Source organism: Saxophila tyrrhenica (genome assembly GCF_035928015.1).
Source record: "Saxophila tyrrhenica strain CCFEE 5935 chromosome Unknown scaffold_23, whole genome shotgun sequence".
NCBI classification, from domain to species: Eukaryota; Fungi; Ascomycota; class Dothideomycetes; order Mycosphaerellales; family Extremaceae; genus Saxophila; species Saxophila tyrrhenica.
In genome coordinates, this window is record NW_027041755.1 from 168,463 (window position 1) to 192,328 (window position 23,866).

Genomic DNA, 23,866 nt, shown 5'->3' on the forward strand with positions numbered 1-23,866 from the left:
TGGTTCATCCAACCCGGCCCTCCAGCACTACGATGCAGCCTCATCTTTGGACAACGCATAGCATTCACCGCCATTTGCAACTCTCCCCGATAAACGCGTCTGGCCCTTTTGGCCTACCCTCTACCTTCGTCAACGCTCCCCCCCTCTCACTCAGGGAAGCTCTACTTCTAGAAGGTTCTGTGATTTTGCCGTCCGTGTCCTTGAGCGAAGTTTTCGGCAGGGCTGATCCTGCCAAAGAGCTTGGCCCTTGGAACCTCCGCAGGCGCCACAAATCTGGCCTTGCCGTTCGCTGTCTGAGCACTGACGACGCCAATCCAACTTCACGGCTGTGGACCCGAGGATGCCTGTGATGCTTCCATCGAGGGACAGCTCTGTGAATCTTGGTTCGCGCGATGCGGATTGAATAACGCGTTGTCACTTGCACATACACTCGTGATCGAGCCGAACGAGATGAACGCATCTAGCAGACAAATTTCGTCAGGTTTTCAACGCCCTGACACCCCTGCCGGTCGGCGGGCTGTCAAACAATAACCGTACCTATTTTTATTGCGCATGACCTCGAAATCCCCCTTCAATTTACCAAAGCGCTGTAGTCGGATTGCTGCAGCACATAACGAGGATCGATCAGCGGTCCGAGTTGGGGAGCAGAAGTCCAGATCGTACGTTGTAATAAAGAATTGAGGTGGGACGGGGGCAGGTGGGTTGCAGAAATAGCGTGTCAAGGCAGACAAACAGAATCCCAAGGGAAAGGCTCGATGGCCCGTGGCGCTGGGTAGTCTGGCGGGCCGTAACCTGGACGAATCGAATCGATGTTCGGCGCACTGCTACACCGGCCAATTTCAACTTCACCTTGAACTTGTTAAACTTCGCCCATCCATGATGATGACACCCAAAGTAACAAACATATTCAAACACGGCGGTCGATTTGCATGTACTCAAACCCTCCGTTTGGTCCAGGAGGGTCCTTTCCAGCGCTTCCATAGAGACGACTCGTTCGCCCACTCTAAACCACTATTCCACGTTATTCCCGCGAACACCCAGGTCACTTACAGCGCGTGAAGTGCTTCGTTGCGGGCGGTGGCGCTCACGGAACATCTTACCGAGCCATATACCCCTGTCGCAGCACTGTTCTGGTTCTCGACGAGAGAATAAGAGACGGCCCCTCGCCCTGACTTATAGGCAGTATATCCTAGCTTACGCTTAATCTTTGGAAGTTCATTCGGTTATCGCCTGCTGAAATCGTTGCACTTTACGCATGTGAAAAGGTCTTTTACAGTCAAACATGGAGCATGCCTCCGACTGCGGCCACAAATCAGCGCAGACCTCAACAGCCAACCCAAGAGGAACGATTCTCCTGCACATCCTGTCCAACTTCCTTCGCGAGGGACTATGATCTTAGGAGGCACATTCGAAAGAAATGCGAGGGAGGCTCGGAATGTTGGCACTGCAAAGAATGTCGCGTGACTGGTGATCGCGAAGCAGAGTGTTGGACGCATGCTTTCTCTCCCGGCTGTCACATCATCATTCCTCTGAAGAAAGCCTACGGTTGTCCTTACTGTACGAAACCACATGGAGATCTGGGGACTTGGATCTCGTGCATCCTGAAACACCAAAGACAAGATGACAACCCCCTTCCCGAACTTTGGAAACGTCTCGTAGGCCTCATGCTGCAAACCGACCCTGCTATCAGGGCTGCTGTCGAACATGCCTGCGCCCGACGGGGTTGGACTCGCAATGATTTGATCAATCTCCGGTGGGACGACGATGTTTGCATCAATTGCGCTGATGAGCTTCAATACGGATGCTGTGCCCATATGGACTCCTACCAGAAGGGCGTCAAGAATCCAGGAGAATTCATTGAGCATCTGATGTCGAAGGCACGGTTCCCGGATGCAAGCTCCGCTGGGACTGGGCACGCAGCTGCTGCACCTTGCAGCGTGTCTACCAATGAAGAAGATTCGCAGGCGCAGATACATACAGGATATGAAGCGATGACATCGTCGGCAATGAGGCGCAATCTCTCCCTGGATTCGAACGTCTACCCGGAGAGCAGCGCACAAGACATGCGCATGACTTTCGCAGATCATGCTGCTTACCGTGCAGACCCGTTACTGCTTTCGCTACACCACTTTCCTTCTCGACAACACTATGTTGGAGATAGCGCTGCTCAACCTCTCACTGACTACGTTCAAAATCCCGACTGGGATCTTACACCAGAAGCCTCCCACCCTAACTGGTACGTTGTTCAGAGCAACTCAGCTGGCTCCCAATTCGGTACAAACTCTGAGAACTGTTGGGAAAGCTTTGAGTCGCCCTTGCAGTCCGGAGCAATGGCCAGCGACGCTGATCAACAAGGGCGTACATCCACATCAACGACGACGCCAATCCGCGCTCAACACGATCTCTCGGAAACAGCGCTCTACTACGACAGCACCGAGTGAAAGACGGCACACATCTTTGAACTCAAAGCCTACGCACTTCGCAACCAACGTACCCAACCCTTTTCGATTGGAGCTTTCTAGCATCTTTGATACCTCGCGTCACCACCCTCACCGACCCGACCGACTTGCATTTTTCGATTCTCGGCAATTTTGGCCCTTGTAGATGGCATCCAAGCTTTGTGCATACAGCATCAAGACAGAGCATAGCATTGGCGTGATCATCACTTTACAATTTATTCCGGCTTTATGTGTCATGGGATGGGAGGGGATCTGACGAACGATTTATGTATCATAGACAGCATTGGAAGGGTTTACAGGACATCGCTAGAGAGTGTGAAGCAATGCACAGCCATCACACCACTTATTTCCGCCGCTCAAGCAGCACATTCAGTCCTTCCTGCTTCACCACCCACGAGTTGAGTATCCGCCAGTCCTTCTCCGGCTCCGCCAGCCTCATCTCGTACCGCAGAACCAAAGCAGGAACCAACTTCGTCAGCTCCATCATCGCAATATTCCTTCCCAAACACGTCCGCTTTCCCGCTCCAAAGGTGAGTAAATGGTGCTCCATGTACTTCACCCCTTCCTCATCCGCCTCTAACCACCTCTCCGGCCGCCAGGCCTCAGCGTCATTTCCGAAGATCCGAGGGTCGCGATGGAGCACCCAGGGATTTATCCCAACGATAGTGCCGGGTGGGAAGTCGTGGAACCCAATCCGTAACCCGGGACCATGGGGAACTATACGTTCGAGCGGGAGTGCGAGGGCGGGGTTGAGGCGGAGGGACTCTTTGATTACGGCGGTGAGGTAGGGGAGGGATTGGCATTCGGTCCAGGTCGGGAGGGGGGTAGTTAGGGTGCCGGCTTTCTCGGCGTCGAGGAGTTCTGTTGTGAGGATGGCGAGAGTGGAGGGGTGTTTGAGGAGATAGTAGAACACTGCTCGCAGCACGGAGGCGATGGTGTCGCTGCCGGCGTTGATGTTCATGAATAAGTACGCGAGCAGGCGGGAGTCGGTGACGGTATCTGGTTCTTCGGCGCGGACGGTGAGGAAGCGGGAGAGGAAGTCGGGCTTGCTGGGGAGAGTGCCGTGGAGGACATTTTCGCGCAGTGCTGGGTCGGAGATGGTGATAGCCGGTGCGGCGGTCTCGGTCTCGTTGAGTCGTTCTTCGAGTCGCCGTTGGCCAAAGCCTATTACGGGGTTGGAGACGGGTTTGGCGAAGTATTTGAGGTAGATGGGGTTCTTGTAGGTGAGGAGGTCGAGCCACGGCATCTGGCCAAGGACGGAACAGCGGTCGAAGTTCGCGCCGACGGAGTGGCAGATGCTTTCTACGTCTTCGCCCTTTTCCAGGAAGCCCAGTCGTTTAGAAAAGGTCAATTCGCCAATCACATCGAAGGCGTACCATTGCAGCCACGTGCCGAGATCACAAGTCTTGCCGGTCCCAGCGAAGAGTTCGTCCAGTCGATGTAGAAAAACCGCAGTCGTGGAGTCGATCAACGGCTCAAACTCCTTCAACGTCGACAACGAGTAAGCCGCCGCAATGGGTTTCTTCATCGCCGCGTGCTGGGCTTCGTCCGTCGTGAACACCATACTCGCCACCCGCTTCCCGTTGACAACGTTCTGCCATACTTCGTAGAAGCTGGACTTTACATAGCCCTTTCCGATGCCATAAATGGCCGGGATGAGGTCCGGTTTGCAGATACTGATACAGTTGGGTCCGATGCGAACCAGATCGCCGTGCTTCTTATGCAGAGCGAGGTAAGTCTCATGAGATTTTCGTGAGCGGACGACGAAGAAGCGCCAGAGGTCTGTGAAACCTGCGAGGACGGGACCGGGGATGTTGCCATGGGTTGCTTGGGTTGACGTGATGTAGCCGAAGATGAGGAGGAAGATGAGGAGATAGAGGACGAGTCGAGCGAAGGAATCAGAGATGGACCAGGAGCTGTCTAATGCCATGGCGCAGGAGATGCGGACTTATCTTGTGCTCATGGAGCTGGAGAGTCTATATGCTATTGGTCTTTCCCCTCGCATGTAGTTGAGATGCGGCACCATTCCGTTGTGCTGGAGTCCAGGTTCCGAGTGTTTTGCGAGGTGGAGTCGAAAGAAAGCTCAAAGCTTGGCGAAGTGAATGTTAAACCTTATCTTATCGGGATCAGATCTAAGATCGTGACTTCTCTTCGAATTTTGCTGTCGACAGCATCGTCAAACACACAACGCCATGGCCGCCGCAGCCATGGATACAAACGCGCTGCCGTCGACGCTACAAAATGCACAGCACACCTTTCTGCAACCCACGCTGCCCCTCTACACAGACACACTCGCCTACCTGAAGCATGCGCTTGACCCTCTGGCGCAGGATGTCAGTAAGACGCAACAGCAGCGCCAACAGGAAGTGCGAAAGAAGAGAAAGCGGGGAGAGAAGCTGCTGGACGAGGACGTGCTCCGGCTAAAGCAGATTCACACAGATGGCTTCAGTGTGGAGCAGGTATGGGAGCAGGCGAGGCGGGTCATTGATGCTGTGGCTGTCGAAGCAGAGAGGGGAGTAGAAGTGGCAGAGTTGGACCGGTCGGCAGGAATCAATGGGCACGATGAGGTCGAGGAAGAGGAGGTTTACGATTCTGCGGACGACGATAGCTTGGGTGAGGAGGGCGTGGATTATGAAGTAGAGGGTGCGGACGTCGATGGCGAGGATGCTGAAGGCGAGGACCATGATTTGGACATGGATGGCGTTGATGATTACCATGATCAAGGCCTGGACGACGACGACATCGATATGGATATCGAAGGAGCGGAAATTGGGAATGACGAGCCGGCAGAGGAATTCGTGGCCGACAAGTTCGGGCTGAACGATGGCTTCTTCTCCATTGACGACTTCAACCGCAAATCGGACTTTCTAGAACAGCAAGATGCGCGAGGCGACGACGACGGAGCAGCGAGCGACGAAGAAGACATTGACTGGGATGCGGACCCAGTTGCGCAGACAGCTGGTGCCCATGGAGCTGCAGCAGACGGTCAGGACGACGAAGATGATGACGACGAAGGGCCTACGTTCGGCGACCCAGATGCATCAAGCGAAGATGAAGAAGACGTCGATGCTGGTGAGTTGGATGCGATGGGTGGTCTGTCGAACACCAACGACATCATGTACAAGGACTTTTTCGCTTCACCAGCACAGAAGAAGCGGAAAAATAAGAAAGGACGGCCGAACCCTCATAACTTCCCAGCGCCGGCGCAGAATGGCGGAGGCGATGAAGCTGCTGAGGAGGATGTTGAGCGAACAATGGCAGCGGTCCACCGCGATCTGTTCGAAGATGATGAATCCGAACAGGAAGAAGAAGAGGCGCCGGAAAAGCTTGATCCATCCGACCCAAGATCTCGACGCTCTGCCTACGAGCGCAAGAAGGCTGCTCTAGCTGAAGAGATTCGCAAGCTCGAAGCTGCAAACGTAGCAAAACGTGAATGGACATTATCTGGCGAGGCTCGCGCAGCCGATCGACCCCTCAACTCTCTTCTCGAAGAAGATCTAGACTTTGAGCGCACCGGCAAGCCGGTACCCGTGATCACGGCCGAAGTCAGCGAGAGCATCGAAGAGCTCATCAAGCGCCGTATCCTCGCGCACGACTTCCAAGATATCATTCGACGACGACCAGACGACCTTGCCACAGGCTCTGCAGCCAGGCGGGGCAGACTGGACTTCCAGCTGGACGACAGCAAAAGCAAGAAAGGTCTGGCCGAAGAGTACGAAGAGGAGCATCTGCGCCGCACTGACCCGAACTTTGTCGATGCCAAGGATGAGAAGACGAAGAAGGAGGAAAGGGAAATTGAGGCCATGTGGAAGAAGATCTCTGCTGATCTCGACAGTCTTAGCTCCTGGCACTTTAGGCCCAAGCAAGCAGTGCCGCAACTCGACATCAGGGTGGATGCGCCAGCTATCAGCATGGAAGACGCTCGGCCAAGCGCCGGTGGTGAAGTAGCAGGAGCTAGTCAATTGGCGCCCCAGGAGGTGTATAAGGCTGGAGAAGGAGCTAAAGGCGTACGAGAGGAGGTTGTTGACAAATCTGGCCTGCCTGCTGGTCGTGAGGAGATGAGTCGTGAGGAGCGGAAGAGGAGGCGAAGAAGGGAGAAGGAGAGAATCCGGAAGGCTGGTACGAATGAAGGAGAGAAGGAGGGGGGAAAGAGGGAGAAGAAGAAAGAGATGTTGGGTGATCTCAAGAAGGGTGGTGTGAAGGTTATCGGACAGAAGGGCGATGTGAGAGATGTGGAGGGGAGAGAGGTGAAGGCTGGGAGTGGTGGGGGGCAGGGTGGCGGAAGCTATAAACTCTGATCGTAAATTATAAATTCGACAGAGCTATACGGTAACGTCTTCAAACCCTGTCTAAGATTTGTATGTCGATACAGCCTTGCTCATGCACGTTGAGTGGGGTCGATGGTGGCTCAGCAGAGATGTCTTATCTACCAATTTCGACCTCGCGTTCTCAGCCTTGCACAGCTTGAAAGTTTTTGACCAAACCGTATGCCTAACCACTGATGTAACCAACATGCCAGATCCGCTGAGCATTGCAACCGGCGTACTTGCTCTGCTCCAAGTGACGGGTTTCGTCGCAAGCGAACTCAAGAAGTTCCACGATGGCTCATCCCTTGCGAATAAAACCCTCTCCGACCTCCACAGAGACCTCGAGAGCCTGAACAGGGTCTTGGAGTCGATGCGTAATGCTTTTGAGCACATCACAGCCGAACAAAGTGGCACGACGGGGCATGTTGGCGCTCTGTGGGACAATGTCGCACGCTCGATACAAGACAGCAAAGATGTCATGAGAGAGTTGCAAAACTTATTGATCGAGATCAACAAGGACGCCAGCTTCCTCGACGAGCATCGGAAGCAACTTCGACTCAAACGTGCCGAAGAACGAATCACCCGGTTTCGTCTGCACATCCACTCATACCGGGATGGCCTGCAGCTCTCTATGCAAACAATCATCCTTGTCAACCAGATGTCTTATAGCAAATCGGCAGAAGACAAAGTACTGCCCAGTCTGAGCCAGCTCCAGGACGATGTCCGCCGAATCGCTGTGGGCCTAAACCAACGGATCGTCGGCTTACGAGGCACTCCCGGTACGCCTCAAGATGATGTGCAACAGCAAGTTGCAGCTATGAGCAATCTGCGAGACTGCGTCCGCTCTGCCGCTAGTACGATCTCTTCGGCTACGACAGTCATGACGGCGCGGAGGCTCGACGACGACGCGAAGTCGGATCTTGCAGACTATTTCCCAGCAGAACAGAGCCTTGCCATGCAGAGATGGATGGAATCTCAGACTGTCTGTGAATACGGAGAAGACTCTGCTGTCCATTATCCGCCACCCCAATCAGTGGCCGACGTTCCAGTCTTCGAAGGGGACGGAGATGCAGACTCCGACGATGAACTGCAGGACGAGATTGTGCGACTGCTTTACGAGAGCGGCATGGCCAAGCTACGTGCCGGTGATACGTCAGGGGCAGAAAGGTCGTTACGGAACTGCCTCAACCGGCTACGCCAGGCAGGTATCGGCAGACCTGGGAGCGCACTCGGGCAGCAAAGCGAGACCCTCAGGCTGGTGGTAACACGTCTGTGTGACATCTTCCACTCACAACAACGGTGGATCGAGTGTCAGGACGTGCTATCGCAGAAATTAGCGCTCATTGAGCGTCTTAGCGGCACGAAAGATCTGGAGTACTTCAGAGACTCCATTTTGCTTGCTAATGTGATGAAGGAGCTAGATGACACAGCAGCCGCGCAGCTGCATGCGAGACGAGCTCTCAAGGGCTGTCGGAAGCTACAGGACACTGTTGGGGTCGACGCCTCTTTGGTGTTGCTGATCGATCTCTGTGAGGCCGACGGCAACGAGAACGACAGAGATGCCTACGCTACAATGCTTGAGACGCTGGTAGTGTATGAATCGAGTCCGGCGCATGCTGGCCAGATGCCCGAACAACATGGCGCGTCATTGGCAGATGCACCTTCGAGCATAGGCCCGACAGAAGCCGCCGCCGCGGCCGTATCCAAGCTGAACCTCCAGAGCACAGCAGCTGAGGGCAGGCGAGGACAGTTCGGAGACCGCTCCAAGACCACGGGTCTTCATATGGTCACTCAACAGAGGACACAAGATCAACGCCAGGCTCGTACTACCGCTGAACTTGTCGGTCCCACAGCAGAACCCGTACCAGAAGCGCCAGTCTTCACGGCCAAAATTGTTCTTATCGGTGACTCAGGAGTGGGTAAAACGTGCCTCCTGAAAAGGTTCTGCCAGGGTGTATTCCTTGACGAATATACTCCCACTACCTTCGATAACCATGTGGATAACGTTGAGTTGGATGGCAAATACATGCATGTGGCTCTACGGGATACTGCTGGAGCTCAAGGAAGCTACGACGACCTTCGACGGGCATCGTATCGGGACGCACACGTGGTTCTCATCTGTTTCGCTATCAACGATCCGTATTCGTTGATGAACGTCGAACGAAAGTGGTACCGGGAGACCATGGAGCTTTGCCCAAAAACCCCGACACTACTTGTTGGCCTGCAACTCGATCAACCCATCACGACCCTCGACATGGTACAAAAGCGTCTTGTGGCGCAGAAAGAAAGTGTAGCCGTGGGACGAACAATCGGCGCGCGGAAATACTTCGAGTGCTCTGCAAAGACGGGCGAAGGGGTCAGGGATTTGTTTGAGTATGCTACTCGCACGGCCGTAGCTTACGGGACGAAACCATCGAAGAAAAAAGAGAAAGGCTCTCTGAGAAGACTGTTCGGTTCCCGAGGTTGATGCTGAAACTTAGTGGCACAAGCAAGCGCTATCGTCCGCCCTACATAGGCTCCGGCAATGTCGATGCTATCGCCCATCCCGTACGTATAAAAAGCGCTGATACTTCGCCGCGGTCCGCCGCCTGCAGGCCTTGCCCCAGTAGATCATCGGCACCGTCAGAAGCTGGAAGAAGAGCGACAGAACTCCAATGCCGATGAACGTCCCGGAAAGCCCGCTTGCTTCGAGCCACAGGGATGTGGTGAAGGTGAAGATGCATGCCAAGGTGTTGTTGATAACAGCGACACCGACCATACCTTCGAGAACAATCTCCGGATACGCATCCATCAGGTAGGCCATACTCAAGTCGCCGGCGCAACCCCATCCGAACCCTATCATGCCCAAGCCGATGTAGGCGCCTGGATTCGAATCCCATTGCCAACCATGCCCGGATCCGATCCCGAAGAGCATGAGACCAGCAGGACTGATGATTGCAGAGAGGAGTAGAAGCCACAATCGATCCTCAGCTTCAGTCATCCCACCGCGGTAACGCTTCGAAATCCACTGCACGAAGAAATCTGAAAACCAGCCACCGTAGATACAGCCGATCACGGATCCAATCAAAGTAGGAACGTTCAAGATGTTGACTGCGGCGTTGCCATAGCGCCATGGACGGCCATAGTAGTTGTCCTCTTCGACCGTGAGGTAGAATGTTAGCCAAGCATCTTGGGCTCCCCATTGCAGCCCTGCAAAAATAACGGCAGGCAGTGTGAAGACGCGCAGGATATGGCCCAATCGCTGGATGTACTGCTTGAACCCCCAGCCGATGAGGTTCGGCGCCGGTGTGATGATGGCGATGCGCTTCAGGTAGGGCTTCTGCTGATCAATGGGCTGGCCTGTCTCACTATCGATGTGACCTAAGTCACCTGCTTCCTCTCGGTAAGGAGCATTCTTGCCGTCCCTAATGGTCTCATCCGCCGGAGCAATATCTTTTTCGTGGTGAACACTGTGACGATGTCCGAGAAAGACATTGCGGTCGAAGCTCGTTTCTTCGAGACCGAAGAAGAAAACTACGAAGGTCGCGGCAGAGATGATTACCGTGCACCATCCGACCCATCGCCAGTCCCAGATGGCGACGTAGCCGGCGACAAGAGGGCCCAGGAAGGTGCCGATGGAAGTGGCTAACACGTACAATCCCAGGACAAGGCCGCGTCGATGCTCGAAGAACAAGTCACTCAAAGACTGCTGGGCCAAAGCTTCGGCGCAGCTCTCAGAAGCGCCAACGAAGAGCTGACACCAGATGGAGTCCCTGAAGTAGCGAGCAAGATGGTTAGCAAATTCATGACCTTGGGAAACGTGGAAGGGGGTATTCAGATCCACTGCTTCACTTACTGGACGTTCATGATTCTAGCGAACCAAATCGAACCGATGATGGACCAGAGCAAGCATACAAAGTACTGCAATCGCCGTCCATAGAGCGTTGGCATTGGACTTCCTAGCAGCGCCCAGTAGCCGATACCGATGAATAACACGCCCGCAGCTGTGTTGGCGACACTGTAAGCGATACCGAGCTCTCCTAACAGAGCGTCTGCTGCTGCGCCTACAAGCAGAAGAGCCAGAAGGTCAGCGACGCCTCAGACAGTATATTTGCTGTTACTGTCCGTACCAGCATCATTCGAAGTGGCCGCCGTAAAGCCTGTGATGAACAGTACCAGGCTGGCGTGCCATATCTTCCGCCACGATGCCCAGTTTAATGGGTCGTCTGTCGGTAGTAGGAATATCAGCAAAGGCTTGACGAAAAGCGTCGTAGCTTAGGCTTACTCGGCGATTTGGTCGGTGTTGGCGAGAGTACAATATTCTCCGTCAACTGCCCGGTAACCGGGTCGCGATGGAACAGACGACGGGTCCCTGCAAGCTCTGCTTCTTCGTGTACAGCTGTGGTTTTCGTTGCTTCTTCGTGCTCGCCCTCCACTTTCGGCGGCGTTTCATCAGCTACAACACCGCTGTCGCCAACGGCCGTCGCCAGCGGGTTGTCCTCGCCCACTGCCATTGCGATGTGTGTCCGACGGATTAGAGTGCGAGACCTGAAGTCAAAGAGCAGCTCACAACCTGCATTCACGCGTTATCGGGCGGCACGAGCACATGCCCCGACGTGGCCACCACGCTCTCCCCACCCCAGTGCCACCAGATAACGGCAAGGCCGGCGCGCTGTTGGATGTGTCAATTGGCCAATCTTTCGCTAAGCCTCCAGAAGAAAAACCTTGGAAGGCGCGATCGGTTGTGCCTTCTTCCTTTGGCACGATCTGTCAGCGGCTGGACCACAACCACACTCCAGCTCTCCCCACGATGCGTCTTCGAACTCTTCCTTTCCTTCCTCCAACCTTTCAGCTCCAGGATCTGCCAAGCAGCATTCCAGCACACCAGACGCCACAAGCGAATGTCAACTTGTCAGTTAAGAATGGCACAACTCTACTCCCTGACGTCCCAACGGGATATCAGTAGTCCGCCCAAAAAGCCGTCCTCGAGTCTGTTCCCCAGCGTGGTCGAGGCATCCAAGGATCTCTCAACCTCTCTCACCAACGCCGCAACGGTGGGAGAGCTGCCGACGTCCACGGTAAACGGACAAGGCGAGGCCACGCTGGGGGTAAAGAAGCGGGTGGTGATTGTTGGAGCTGGCATCTCCGGTCTACGTGCTGCATCCGTCTTGCAGCGAAACGGCGTGGAAGTGATTGTCATCGAAGGTCGTGGCCGCATCGGCGGCCGCATCCACACCACGCACACTGATCAGGGCGCCAGGGACATGGGTAAGCAACAACGCAAAGTTGTGGCTGACACTGAGCTGCAGACCTGAGCGGGTCTGCTTGATAGCTGCTACATACGGCATCGGCACCTCCAGGGTAGACCTGCCATCTTACTTATTCACATTCACTTGTAGGCGCTGCCTGGATGCACGAGACCTCGCAAAACAACCTCGTGAAATTAATTCCTCGACTAGGTATTGAATATTACTACGATGATGGCATGGCCATCTATTATACGGAGCATGGACGTGCTGGTGCACAGTTCAAGGCCAAGAAGGTTGCGGATGAGTTCGCTGATTACTGTGAATGGTTCTACGATACGCATCCTGACGAGCCGGACCGCGATGTTGCGGGCTTCGTCGATGAGTTTGTTCGAAAGCACCAGCTCATCACCAAAGACGAACGTGCATGGGCTCCTCAGGCGGTGAAAGAGGTAGAGCTTTGGATCGGAACAAGCGTTGAACAGGCGTCTGCGAAACATCTGAGCTACTTCATCACTGAGCGCAATCTCTACATGAAGGGTGGGTATGACTCGATCGTCGATTGGACAGCGAAATCACTACAGAGCAACCCGGATACTATTCGTCTGGGTCACACGGTCGAGAACATCGTCTGGAGCGAAGATGGCTCGATGACAAACGTTGTTGAATGTCGCCTGAAAGATTGTACGGCAGCCAACTTCACGGCGGATGCAGTCATCTGCACGATTCCTCTTGGAGCACTACGTCACGAGCTTGTGTCCTTCAACCCTCCACTTCCCAATGACATTCAGACTGGACTGACGCGGTTCTCCTACGGAGCTCTCGGCAAGATCTTCTTCGAGTTCACAGACGTCTTCTGGTCGAAAGACAACGATCAGTTCATCTACTATCCATCACCGCCAGAATTGGAGGATGGCGAAGAAGTCTACAGCTCGTCCGCTGGATCGGGCAGCTCCACGACTCACGACAATATCCTCAACTATGCGACTGTCACGATCAATCTATGGATCATGACGGGCAGCAAAGAGCTGTGCGTGCAGGTAATAACTCCACCTTCCATCTTAAGGCCTTCTCATGCTCCAACACCTCGCTAACCTCACGACCCTCCAGATCGCCGAGCCGCTCACCCAACGTATCGAAGCCATGACCAACAAAAAGGACCTCTACAAATTCTTTGAACCCCTCTTCAAACTCTACCGCACCGAGCCCTACAAAGCCCTGCCCTCCCTCGTCAACATTGAAAAAACCAACTGGACCCAAGACCCTCTTGCAGGCTTCGGCTCCTATTCGGCCGATAAGGTTGGCGACGAGCCGTCTCTGCTTCTTGAGGCGCTGGATGCTCATCGGGATAGTCGACTGCAGTTCGCCGGCGAGCATTGCACTGAGGTCGCTAATGGGTGTGTGCACGGGGCGTTCGCCACTGGGGAGAAGGCGGCGAGGAATTTGTTGCGGGCGTTTGGGATGGAGATGGATGGGGGGGATGAGGTGAGCCTCTTCTGAGCTTCCAGTGATTGCAGCATCTTCGTGCGAGAAGGATAAGGTCATCATTATGGTTGCAGTCAACGAGTAGCATGTCATCCTGATCGTTTGGTTGAACACGTTCATGAATCACATCTCTTCAATATCAGCTTTATACATATCTACCGTCACATTAGCCAACGCCATCCCAAAGAACTCCCTCCCCCTCATCCTCGCCCCTACAATCCCTTCCGCAACCGCAATGTTCTCCTCCGGGAAGCCTTCATCCCTCAAACTCCGATAATACCCCTCCACCAGTGCTTTCCCACACTCTGCCACATCCCAGCCCTCCTCCAACATCGCGGGCGAAGGTCGAATCGCCCAGATCAACGTCAACGGTCCTTCGCCGACTTCCAGGCCAGGTTGAACGTGTGCGCTACACACCCTCCCGTCCTGCCCTCGGAGCATCAACGCTCTCGACCCAGACCGCGCATGAATCTCCGCCCTCTCCGTCGCCGTCCCCTTACTCGCCTCCGTAGTCCCGTAGCCCGTCGGTTCGCTCTCGAACAACGTGAACGGCACCGTCCTTCCTCCCCCCAAGGCTTCAGCATCTGCTGTCGCGACGGCAAGGACAAGCGTATGCAGCACCTCACTCAAATCTTGTCGCCGATTCTGGGGCCGGACGTAGATGTACTGTAAATACGGCACAGCGTACTTGGCCCCTGTGCCGGTTGCCGGGAGGAAGAGGACGGAGAATTGTGCAGCGCCGATGGCTTCCCCTGCGTTGTCACGGAGTCCGAGGACGCGGTAAGGTGCGAGGCCAGATCGTTGGCCGGCGAAGTCGGCTGCGAGGCGAGCGGTGATTAGGGAGGGGTTCTCGCGCTCCTGACCATGGAAGAAGGTCGTGTAGAGGGGTTGGTAGTCTTTCTCGAAGGCCTGCGGGGAGACGAGCTCTATCAGGCCGATGTTGGGAAGAGCAGTCGTAGCCAGGCGAGGGGAGGGGAGGCGTGAGAGTTGTTGCAGGTCAGTGTTCTTCAGTAGGTCGTGGAGCCGCGGCGAGAAGTGGTGGGGTTGGAAGGGGTCCATTGTCTTTTTCATCGTCCATTGGATATGTTCAAGTGGTGGAAGAAGAGATCTGGGAATACTTTGGAACAGTCGTACAAACTGGTGGCGTAGAGCTTAGACATTGACCTAGGCACTGTTTAGAGGTCTTGATCCAAGGCCAAGGCCAAGGTACTACCTCGATGGCCCTCAGGCAGAGCTACATGTAACAAACAGATAACGCCAGAAGAAAAATGCAAGCCAGAACGTACGACTGCAGCCCAATCTATCACACCTGGGACGCCATATTGCAAAAACGATGCCCAATCCCATACCCTCAAACGAATGTGACCAGCCTCCAGTAACCCCCCAAAAGCAAAAACATCCTCAGCCCTACTCACATCGTAACTCCCATCCCATCCCCAACTCGTTCACTAAAACCCCGCACGCACCCCGCCATGCCGTTGCAGTGCTTAACAATCAATCGAATAACTCCCAAGCCCCAATCCCTCATGTGCCAAACACCCGTTAACCTGAATCGCACTGCCGGCACTGCAAGACCGGTCCGTGTAAACCGTCACTACATCATCGTCAGCAACACATCTTGCCAACCCTTCACCCCTCTCCTCCTTTCCCCTGCATGGGTAAGGAGTAAATACTCACCCGTGCACCCCTCAGGTTGACTCAGCAGCATGAAAGCGTGCGTGTTGGCGCCCGTTTGCGAGCACTCCGAGCCGCCCGCGCCGGTGACGGTGTTGAAGCCGGCGTTGGGGTCGCAGAAGTTGCCGTCGTAGAGCTGGGCGGCGAAGCCTTGGGCGGCTGCGAGGCCGGCGGCGAGGGGGAGGAGGAGGATGGTGGAGAGCATTGTTAAGTTGATTGGTTGAGTGTTTGGTGGGGTGGAGGTCGGATGGATGGGGATAGGATGTGTATGCTGGTCTTGCTGGAGTCGTAAGTGGTGGTGGTTGATGAAGAAGTGTGAAGTTCGCGCAGCGACAGAAAGTGCTTTATACTGTATCTCCCGTCTTTCTCAAGGTTGGTAGGGAACTAAAGACGGTCTAAGAATGGACACGTTGTCAGCAATGGCGCATGCTTCGTTGGTATTGGCGTTTTCCAGGTGTCCGGGCGGTAGTACTATACATAGGGATCTGCTCGAGGCATTGCTCAATGTTCGAGGCAGCATGCTTGCTCGATGGCAATACGATATACTGACAACCGCATTAAGATCGCCAAGCCCGGCGGTGCGGCCGCGTCTGTCAGCTGACAACAACCACCCAGCCCAGCACCATGAGGCTGAAGAGGGTGCTCGGAGAGAAAAAGTGCATTCAGGGGGTATCCAAGATGATGAAGGAAACGAATAAAAATACCCCATACCCCAAGTCCAAGATCATGGCAGCTTCCTAGTCGATCCCCAGTACCAACCATCTAGCGCATTCGCTAAGGAAGGCACAGTCGTCTGCAGCTCTGGTGGAGGTGCTCTGCGCCTGGGCGTGGTGCTCGACTCCACCGCAGCAGACACCTTCGCCTTTTCGTTCGGTGTTGCCGGGCCAGGCTTCCCATCAGCACCAGACTTATTCTTGGGGCTTGCGGACCTGGGGCGTCCACGAGCCTTCACCTTCACCTCTTTTCCCTTCTCCATCCGCTTCTCCATCGGAGACTGCTAATCCCCCTCCTTCCGATTCGTCGTCTCAAAGTTCTCCGCCTCCAAATAACTCCACTCCGGCACCTCCCTCACCTTCTTCCACAGCTCCTTCTCCATCTTATTTGCCGCCTTCGCATACGGCGTCGTCTCGGCGTTATACCTCTTGCAATTCCGCACCATCAACAACACATCCTTGACGAAGTCCTCCACGTTTTCGTACTGGTCTTTTTCCAGCTTGCCTTCCATGGTAGAGAGGTCCATGGGCTCCTTGATGACTTCGTAGTAGTCGTGGACTTCGTCGCCGTTGACGGGAGCCACGAATGGCCAGCTAGCGGAGCAGTTTTGGAGGGCGGATAGGAGTTGGAGGAGCAGGGGGTGGGAGGGATTGCGGCGGGGTTGGCGAGCGATTTCGTCCATGGCTTTGCTCCAGCCTGTCGCGCGGATGGCGGGGATTTCGAGGGGATCAATCTCGGGTAAGGGCTGGCCGAGCTTGGATTTGCGCCAGGCGGAGGGGGGTTGATGGATCTCGTAGCTCTTGCTCACGGCGCGGATCTTCGCGTGCACGGCGGCTTTCTGTTTGAGGAGCAGGCGGCCAGACTCCAGGTAGCGGATGCGCGGAAGCATGGAGCATTGCATGATTGTTCCTCCTTCGTAGTCTTTGATGTAGCCCATCCACTTTCGCTTGTCGAGTGTGATCTCTTTTGTGAACCCCTGCTTCTTGAAATATCCGATAGCATAGTTGTCGGCATAGGTCAAGAAGTGCATGACATCGCTTGTCGCTTTCACATAGTCCTTCAAGTGGCTCATCAGATGTGCGCCGTACCCCTTCACTTGTTGATCGCTGCTGATAGCACAAAAGACAATCTCAGCAAACTGTCGGCCGCGGAAAGGTCGGTATGTGATTCCACCAACTACCTCGCCTGGTAGATTGGAGCTCTCCGCGAAGCTCCCAGCAGGCGGACGCTTGACAATCGCAATGCTAAGATGTGTCCGGTCGTACACCAGGCGCGCGATGTAGTCCTTGGGCATCTTGGGAAGCTGCTTCTGGAAAATGCATTTTAAGCCCGTCAATATGATCATAGAGTGTGGTTTGCCGTCGTTGTTCACCACCTGGAAAGATATGTCGCCCGTTCGCTCCTCGAGCACAGCAGGCTTTTCAGGGAAGGGCACGGCAGGTTTCGGCGCATTCTTCTCGGCGTCGGAAGTGGTGCCGTTGGTGGTGGGTGCATGGTTTGGAGGAGGAGAGACGGTCTTCTGCCGCTTTGCATCGTGGCCGTTGACGTCGCCGTTCAGCAGGTCATCGGCTTTGCGCTTTGCGCCTGTGGCCGTAATGTCAGCGCCGGTGTCCGGAGGGCTTGCAGAGGTCGAGGAGCTGTGATGGTGTCGCATACCTTCCTCCTGCTTAACGAGGCTTTGCGCCATGCTGTTCGGGGCCTGTGTTATAGTAGTGTGCGGTGGTGGGAGGTGGTGTGGTTGCAAGTGGAGGAAGTGCGGAGTTAGAAGTGGCACCTCCGCGCTCGATTCTGCCGCTTAGGCGGTGAACAAGTGATGATCTTGGCAGGAACGAGTGAAGCTGTCCTCTAACAACATCTCGACACATCGAGCCGCTGAGACAGCACCAACGCACCACAAACACTACAGATGTCTGCAACACCGCTCCACGATCTCTGGGAGGCCTCCGCGAGCCAGCCTTTCCAGCCCACCGTCGGCAAAGACGCCCAGCTGCAGATCGGCTTCACCCTCCTCTTCCTCGGCCTCATCTTCGCTGGACTGTTCGGATTGAATAACTCGCTGAAGAACGTTCCGCTTTATGGCATCCCGGCTTCGTTGGCATTCGGTTTTGGCGCGGTGTGAGTCGACTCGTGGGCAGTTCCAGGGTTGAATGAGGAACACTTGCTTACTATCCTACTCAATGCTAGGTACATGATCTGCGCCGTGGGCGTATATGTGTAGCACTATCGGCCAACTCCTCCCGTAACCCACCATGGCGGCCTCACCACTCCTGTCCGCCGTCACCTCGTCTTCGCGCCAGCTCCTACTACTCCTCCGCTGCATCTCGTTCGCGAAGAAAGCCCAGGTGCGGATATCTCCAGAGGGCATTCGCATTAGCATAGACGAAGGCAGTATAATGGAAGCATTTGTCTTCCTTGAGAAAGCGCTGTTCACCACATACAAATACCAGACTCCACAACCACGATCAGCCCAGGATGACTCTTCCGATCCTCCAGTCTTTGAGATCTCCATGACCGCTCTTCTCGAGATCCTCAATATCTTCTCCCTCTCAGATCCAACTACCTCTTCGAAACGACCAGGATTCAGCAATGAACCGTACGACGCCAACACAGCTCATCGCCTGCACCGCCATGCCGGCCTCAATGCCTTCTCTAACACCACTCTCGGCATCACTGGAACCTGCTCTCTGACCTACGAAGGCGAAGGGAGCCCACTGAGTATCCACATGAGCGAGTCTGATGTCACCACGACCTGCGACTTGACCACATACACCGCCGACAGCACCGAGGAAATACCCTTCAACCGCGATCACTTAGCTCTAAAGACGATCATTCGTTCAGCAAACCTCCTCGACTCCATCACGGAGCTCTCCTCGCTCAACCCAGCTGAAATCACTATCCAAGCCACACCCAACCCCAGTCGCCCTAGTGGAGCAAACTTCACCTTCACTGCTTCCGGACCGCTGGGCTCAGCCAACGTGGAATTCACGCAAGACACGTCCTCCGACACACCCATCCTCGAAACTTTCTTCTGCCCGACAAAGACAGAAGCAAGCTTCAAATTCAGCTTGATCAAGGCAGCGCAGCGGGCAATGGCTTCAGCGACAAAGGTCAGCTTGAGGTTGGATGAGGAAGGGGTGCTGAGTCTGCAGTTCTTAGTGGAGATGGAGGTCGGAGGCGTAGTGGCGGGACAGGGAGGTGGCGTTGCTTTTGTGGATTTTAGGGTTGTGCCGCTTGTGGATGATGAGAGGGGGAATGGTGTGGAGGATGGAAGTAGTGATGAGGAGATGTAGCTCGAGAGCGAGAGGAAGGTCTTGATAGTCTTTAAGAACATGACTGATCACAGATATTCATTCATGGGTGTTCGAGTCTCGAGGTCTCATTAATTTGCTACTCTGTTGCTCGATGCTCGTGGCAGCTGAGGACTCTTCGTTCCATATAACAGTCGACCCAGTTGCCATCGCGTTTGATCTAGCATCCGATATTCAACCTTCTCGAGATCTGTCGCGCCATTGCACGTGAACATAAAGGTAAGCAAATGTATACTTGGCAACGGCCAGCCGCTGTGGAGTTGAAGGACGGCATTCGGGACCCTGAAATTAGATCCGATGTGGGAGCACGGAGGCGCAGGCTACCTCCGTACGATCTATCCTACCTACACCTCCCACTCCTCGTTCGTGTCTTCCATTTCTTGTAATCATACCTAAGTCCCTCCCATCTATCCGCATGCCCTCAAAGACGGCGTGAAGAGCGCCGCAAACACCACTCCTCCCACGCGACCCCTCGACCTCGACCTCGTGCCCGAAGCAAGGGGCACACCCACAGGCAGAACGCCATGCGCACGACTACATTCCACAACCTGCTGCTCCTCCCCGCCGTCCTCCGCCCCGGCATCTTCCTCGCCTCCGCAACCCCCAAAAACGGCCCCAAAGTCCACGACGACGACAACGGCCTCTTCTCCTTCCGCTCGCGCCCCGACCTGCGCGCCCCGAAATGGGAAGTCGAAGTCTACGACCAGGCCGCCCTGGCGCCGGGCTACTGGTTCTTCGGGCCCTACGAGACGCTCAACATGGACGACTCGCTGGGGAACGGGTGGATAGGCCCGCACATCTACGCGCAGGACGGGAGTCTGGTGTGGAGCGGGGCGGCGCTGTTCGATAATGGGAATATTGAGGATTTTCGCCTGAGTAATGTTGATGGGGTGGAGATGATGACGCTCATGGATCAAAGGCATTCGAAGGGCGTGTTTATGGACAAGCATTTTCAAGTCAAGGATCGGAAGATGGCGAATGGGCCGAGCGGAGGGGGTTTTAACTCGCATGAGTTTCACTTTGTGGAGAATGGGACGAGGGCGTTGGTGGTGTATGGAGAGGGGAGATCGTTTTCCAAGGAGGAGGCGAAGAAGGCGTTGGGGTTTGGCGAGACGTGTAAGGTGGCTTGTGATGGGATTCATGAGAGGGAGGTCAAGGGGTGGAAGAGCACGTGGGAGTGGAATAGTTGCGATCACATTGGGTTGGAGCAGAGTTCGTACAAGGTGGATTATCTGAACAACCAGTGTTCGGGAAAGTGGGATTATATGTATGGCAATCTCTCAAACATCCGGATGGTATGGTGATGCTAACGAGCGAGGACACAGCCACGCCAACTCCATCGACAAGACCCCCGAAGGCGACTACCTCTACTCCGGCCGCCACACCAACAGCATCTACAAAATCTCCCACGCCAACGGCACCGTCCTCTGGCGCCTCGGCGGCACCTCCGGCTCCAACTTCACCCACCGCGACGACTTCACCTTCTCCCGCCAACACGACGTGCGCTACCGCGGCGCCAACGCTACGCACACCTTCATTTCCTTCCTCGACAACGCCAAGGGCCTCGACGCCAACGAGCCCACGCACCCGTTCTCCCGCGGGCTCCTGATCGCGTTGGACGAGAAGAACATGCAGGCCGAGATCGCCGCACACTATGACCACCCCGACGGCGAGGGCGGGTTGGCTTTTAGAAGAGGCAATTATCAGCCCCTTGACAATGGGAACGTGTTTATGTGCTGGTCCGAGCGGGCGCTGCAGAGCGAGCATACGAAGGAGGGGAAGATGTTGATGCAGGCAAGATTAAGAGTGGATTGGCTGGGCACGTATCGGGCGTATAAATTTGAGTTCGAGGGCACGCCCGCCGACCCCCCAGACGCAGTAGGCGAGGTGGTAGAAGAGGATGGCCGAGTCAAAACGAACGTCTTCGTCAGCTGGAACGGCGCCACTGAAGTCGTAAGCCCTGACCCGCCCCTCCAAAAAGCTCCTTCATCTTACTAACAGCGGCGACAGAACTCCTACAAACTCTTCCGCACCCGCGCCTCGGGCCACCCGCTCATGCTCGTCGACTCGCAAACCAAACAAGGCTTCGAAACCACTCTTTCCTACGAAGGCTACGCCAAGTACGCCGTCGTCAAGGCCCTGCACGCCAACGGCACCGTCTTGGGCCAAACGAAATTGATCCGCATCGCGGGGCTGAACGAGACGATTCCGGAGGAGGACCCGCAGCCGCCTGTCTCGATGGAGGATCCGTACTGGTATAGCGATATTGGATTTTTCTTGGGGGCGGGTGCGTTGTTCGCTATCTGCGCTGCTGCCGTCGTCCTGATAACCCGGAGGCTGCGCCGTGGTGCTGGAGGGCCAAGGAGGTCTTTACTTGATTTGTTGAGCAGAGGCCGCTACCAGAGGCTCGGGGAGGGGGACAGGGAGTTGCAGGACCGAGAGGGGAAGGAGAGTTTGATGGGGAGGACGAGGAGGAGGGGCAGCGATGATGATGTTTTCGCAGAGCGATTTAGTTTGGGGGAGGAGAGTGAGGGGGAGGGGAGGGGGAGTGATGTTGAGGTTGAGGGGGGAGAGGAATTTCGACGGCGGTAGGTGGGGTGGTGGAGGTGGTGTTGGGGTTTGGGGGGGGTTGATCTTTTTGCCATGTACATCTGTTGGACTAGCGTGCTGTTCTGGACAACGATCACGTGCCACTCTTCTACCTCCACTATCGGCAGCTCGTCCGTGGTTGGCTCAACGTCGTCTATCTACTACTGTATCACGAGTACGCCCATAAGCCGTCAATCTGTCCACTGACCGTCTCATCGATTATCACCACGTCCATGTGCATGCTAGATTCAAAAGTGGAGTCAAGCAATCAGGCTGGGGAAGGCACTGCTATAAACGGAAATAGGACTCGAAGCTCTTCACTCCACGCTCCACGAGAGCTTGACGCGACGATAGCCGAGAATGGGCAAGGGAAACTTTTTCTGGTAGAGCTCAGGTACGGGTTGAGAGAGTGTCAAGCAGGTAGGTCTGGACTGGTGGATGAGTGGGTGAGTATATAGGAATCCGCCCACCCCACTACCCTCTCGTACTGCCTATTGCTCCCATCTCGTCGCTCATCTCACCACATATCCTGCGTGACCCTCCCCTCGCTCCACCCCAATGCCCTACGTCTCCCCCACCACCATGTCCACCCTCTCCCAGCCCGCACAGCCCTCCTACCTCATCATCGGCGCCGGCGTCTTCGGCATCAGCACCGCCTACCACCTCATCAAAGCCAACCCCTCCGCCAACATCACCATCGTCGACCGCGACGCCTACGACGCCGAATCCCGCGTCGCCGCCTCCTGGGACTGGAACAAAGTCGTCCGCGCCGACTACGAGGACATTGTCTATTGTCGCTTGGGACTGGAGGCGCAGGATGTGTTCCGTTCAGATCCCTTGTGGAAACCTTACTTTCATGAAACGGGGATTTTCTGGACGTGTCGGGATGAGTTTAGCGGTGCGGTGATTGGGAACTACGAGAAGCTGGGCAGGAAGGCGGATCTCAAGGCTGTCAGTGTGGCGGAAGCGAGGAAGATGTACGGGGGTTTGTTCGAGGAGGCGGATTATGCGGGCGTCAAAGAGGTTCTCATCAATCGCACCAGTGGATGGGCGGCTGCGGGGGATTGTCTGGGCGCGGTGACGAGGGAGTGTTTGAGGTTGGGGGTCAAGTATGAGGTCGCCGAGGTGGAGGGGTTGCGTTTTGATGGAAAGGGAGCCTGTGTGGGCGTGCAGACGAAGAAGGGGGGTTTGGAGGCGGAGAAGGTCGTGCTGTGTACGGGCGCGTATACGGCGAAGTTGCTCGAGATGAGCGCAAAGGGGAGTGGGAGGGGGAAGTTGAGCGCGGAGGGCAGGATTGTGGCGGGTGGGATTACGACGGGGATGACGAGGCTGGAGGAGGAGGATTATAGGCGGCATGCTTCGATGCCTGTGGGGGTGCAGGGGTATACTTCGCCTAGTAAGCCCCTTCTTTCCCTCAACACCACCTCCTTGTTCATTACCATGCTAATATGTATGTGTCTAGGCCCCTTCATCGGCTCCCTCCCCCCAACCAAAGACCGCGAGCTCAAATGGTGGGGCCAGACCATCTTCTCCAACACCCGCGACGTCTGCGGCAGACCCGTCTCCATCCCGCCGCCCGAACCGGACTACGCGCAGTGGAAGGTCTCGAAGCGGCTGAAGCAGGACATTGATCATGCGAATAGCGTGTTCTATGGCAAGAATGGGGCCGCGTGGAAGATGGATAAGTATCGGATTTGCTGGGATGCTTTCACTACGTCTGGGGGTACGTCTGCCCCTCCCACCATCTCCACCGTCCTCCCTTCGCTATGCCTTTGCTAATGTGGGTGTAGACTTCATCATCTCCCCCCACTCCGCCGCCCCAGGTCTCTATGTCGCCACCTGCGGCAACTTCCACGGCTGGAAGTTCTTCCCCGTCATCGGCAAGTACGTCGCGCAGATGCTGGAAGGGTCGCTGGAGGAGGATCTCAGGGCCAAGTGGGCGTGGGATCGCGTGTGGCCGGACCCGAAAGATTTTGCGGACTGGCCGCGGACGGAGATGAGGGAGTTGACTGGGGAGGCGAGGTTGTAGGGACGATGAGGTGGTGGGGTGGGAGGGTAACGAGTGGGATGATGGCGGAGTTTTGGGGGGAGATGGGGGGTTGGGT

At 55.5% G+C, this 23,866-nt stretch overlaps 12 protein-coding genes across 12 annotated transcripts; 7 read left to right on the top strand and 5 right to left on the bottom strand.

Annotated features, from left to right (window-relative positions):
• Nucleotides 1–2,802: 2,802 nt before the first annotated feature.
• LTR77_010448 (uncharacterized protein) lies at nt 2,803–4,389 on the bottom strand (the record flags this gene model as incomplete). Its single annotated transcript, XM_064807667.1, has 1 exon — nt 2,803–4,389. One exon carries the CDS (start codon nt 4,387–4,389, stop codon nt 2,803–2,805), a length of 1,587 nt encoding a protein of 528 aa, XP_064654176.1.
• Nucleotides 4,390–4,651: 262 nt separating this feature from the next.
• MPP10 (U3 snoRNP protein) lies at nt 4,652–6,757 on the top strand (the record flags this gene model as incomplete). Its single annotated transcript, XM_064807668.1, has 1 exon — nt 4,652–6,757. One exon carries the CDS (start codon nt 4,652–4,654, stop codon nt 6,755–6,757), a length of 2,106 nt encoding a protein of 701 aa, XP_064654177.1.
• Nucleotides 6,758–6,971: 214 nt separating this feature from the next.
• Nucleotides 6,972–9,233, top strand: LTR77_010450 (uncharacterized protein; the record flags this gene model as incomplete). The annotated part of the gene is made up of 1 exon (XM_064807669.1): nt 6,972–9,233. The coding sequence occupies one exon, from the start codon at nt 6,972–6,974 to the stop codon at nt 9,231–9,233; it is 2,262 nt and encodes a 753-aa protein (XP_064654178.1).
• A 66-nt stretch (nt 9,234–9,299) lies between these two features.
• On the bottom strand, nt 9,300–11,259 carry HOL1 (Major Facilitator superfamily; the record flags this gene model as incomplete). Its single annotated transcript, XM_064807670.1, has 4 exons — nt 9,300–10,518; nt 10,602–10,809; nt 10,876–10,971; nt 11,031–11,259. 4 exons carry the CDS (start codon nt 11,257–11,259, stop codon nt 9,300–9,302), a joined length of 1,752 nt encoding a protein of 583 aa, XP_064654179.1.
• Nucleotides 11,260–11,667: 408 nt separating this feature from the next.
• On the top strand, nt 11,668–13,491 carry CBP1 (carbohydrate-binding module 1 protein; the record flags this gene model as incomplete). The annotated part of the gene is made up of 3 exons (XM_064807671.1): nt 11,668–12,013; nt 12,145–13,031; nt 13,102–13,491. 3 exons carry the CDS (start codon nt 11,668–11,670, stop codon nt 13,489–13,491), a joined length of 1,623 nt encoding a protein of 540 aa, XP_064654180.1.
• A 108-nt stretch (nt 13,492–13,599) lies between these two features.
• On the bottom strand, nt 13,600–14,535 carry LTR77_010453 (uncharacterized protein; the record flags this gene model as incomplete). The annotated part of the gene is made up of 1 exon (XM_064807672.1): nt 13,600–14,535. The coding sequence occupies one exon, from the start codon at nt 14,533–14,535 to the stop codon at nt 13,600–13,602; it is 936 nt and encodes a 311-aa protein (XP_064654181.1).
• A 535-nt stretch (nt 14,536–15,070) lies between these two features.
• LTR77_010454 (uncharacterized protein) lies at nt 15,071–15,355 on the bottom strand (the record flags this gene model as incomplete). The annotated part of the gene is made up of 2 exons (XM_064807673.1): nt 15,071–15,126; nt 15,154–15,355. The coding sequence occupies 2 exons, from the start codon at nt 15,353–15,355 to the stop codon at nt 15,071–15,073; spliced, it is 258 nt and encodes an 85-aa protein (XP_064654182.1).
• Nucleotides 15,356–16,147: 792 nt separating this feature from the next.
• On the bottom strand, nt 16,148–17,551 carry GCN5 (histone acetyltransferase; the record flags this gene model as incomplete). The annotated part of the gene is made up of 2 exons (XM_064807674.1): nt 16,148–17,448; nt 17,521–17,551. The coding sequence occupies 2 exons, from the start codon at nt 17,549–17,551 to the stop codon at nt 16,148–16,150; spliced, it is 1,332 nt and encodes a 443-aa protein (XP_064654183.1).
• Nucleotides 17,552–17,770: 219 nt separating this feature from the next.
• Nucleotides 17,771–18,082, top strand: LTR77_010456 (uncharacterized protein; the record flags this gene model as incomplete). The annotated part of the gene is made up of 2 exons (XM_064807675.1): nt 17,771–17,979; nt 18,049–18,082. 2 exons carry the CDS (start codon nt 17,771–17,773, stop codon nt 18,080–18,082), a joined length of 243 nt encoding a protein of 80 aa, XP_064654184.1.
• Nucleotides 18,083–18,113: 31 nt separating this feature from the next.
• Nucleotides 18,114–19,154, top strand: rad1 (checkpoint clamp complex protein Rad1; the record flags this gene model as incomplete). The annotated part of the gene is made up of 1 exon (XM_064807676.1): nt 18,114–19,154. One exon carries the CDS (start codon nt 18,114–18,116, stop codon nt 19,152–19,154), a length of 1,041 nt encoding a protein of 346 aa, XP_064654185.1.
• Nucleotides 19,155–19,696: 542 nt separating this feature from the next.
• LTR77_010458 (uncharacterized protein) lies at nt 19,697–21,764 on the top strand (the record flags this gene model as incomplete). The annotated part of the gene is made up of 3 exons (XM_064807677.1): nt 19,697–20,439; nt 20,498–21,125; nt 21,183–21,764. The coding sequence occupies 3 exons, from the start codon at nt 19,697–19,699 to the stop codon at nt 21,762–21,764; spliced, it is 1,953 nt and encodes a 650-aa protein (XP_064654186.1).
• Nucleotides 21,765–22,343: 579 nt separating this feature from the next.
• LTR77_010459 (uncharacterized protein) lies at nt 22,344–23,790 on the top strand (the record flags this gene model as incomplete). Its single annotated transcript, XM_064807678.1, has 3 exons — nt 22,344–23,157; nt 23,224–23,484; nt 23,552–23,790. 3 exons carry the CDS (start codon nt 22,344–22,346, stop codon nt 23,788–23,790), a joined length of 1,314 nt encoding a protein of 437 aa, XP_064654187.1.
• Nucleotides 23,791–23,866: the final 76 nt, after the last annotated feature.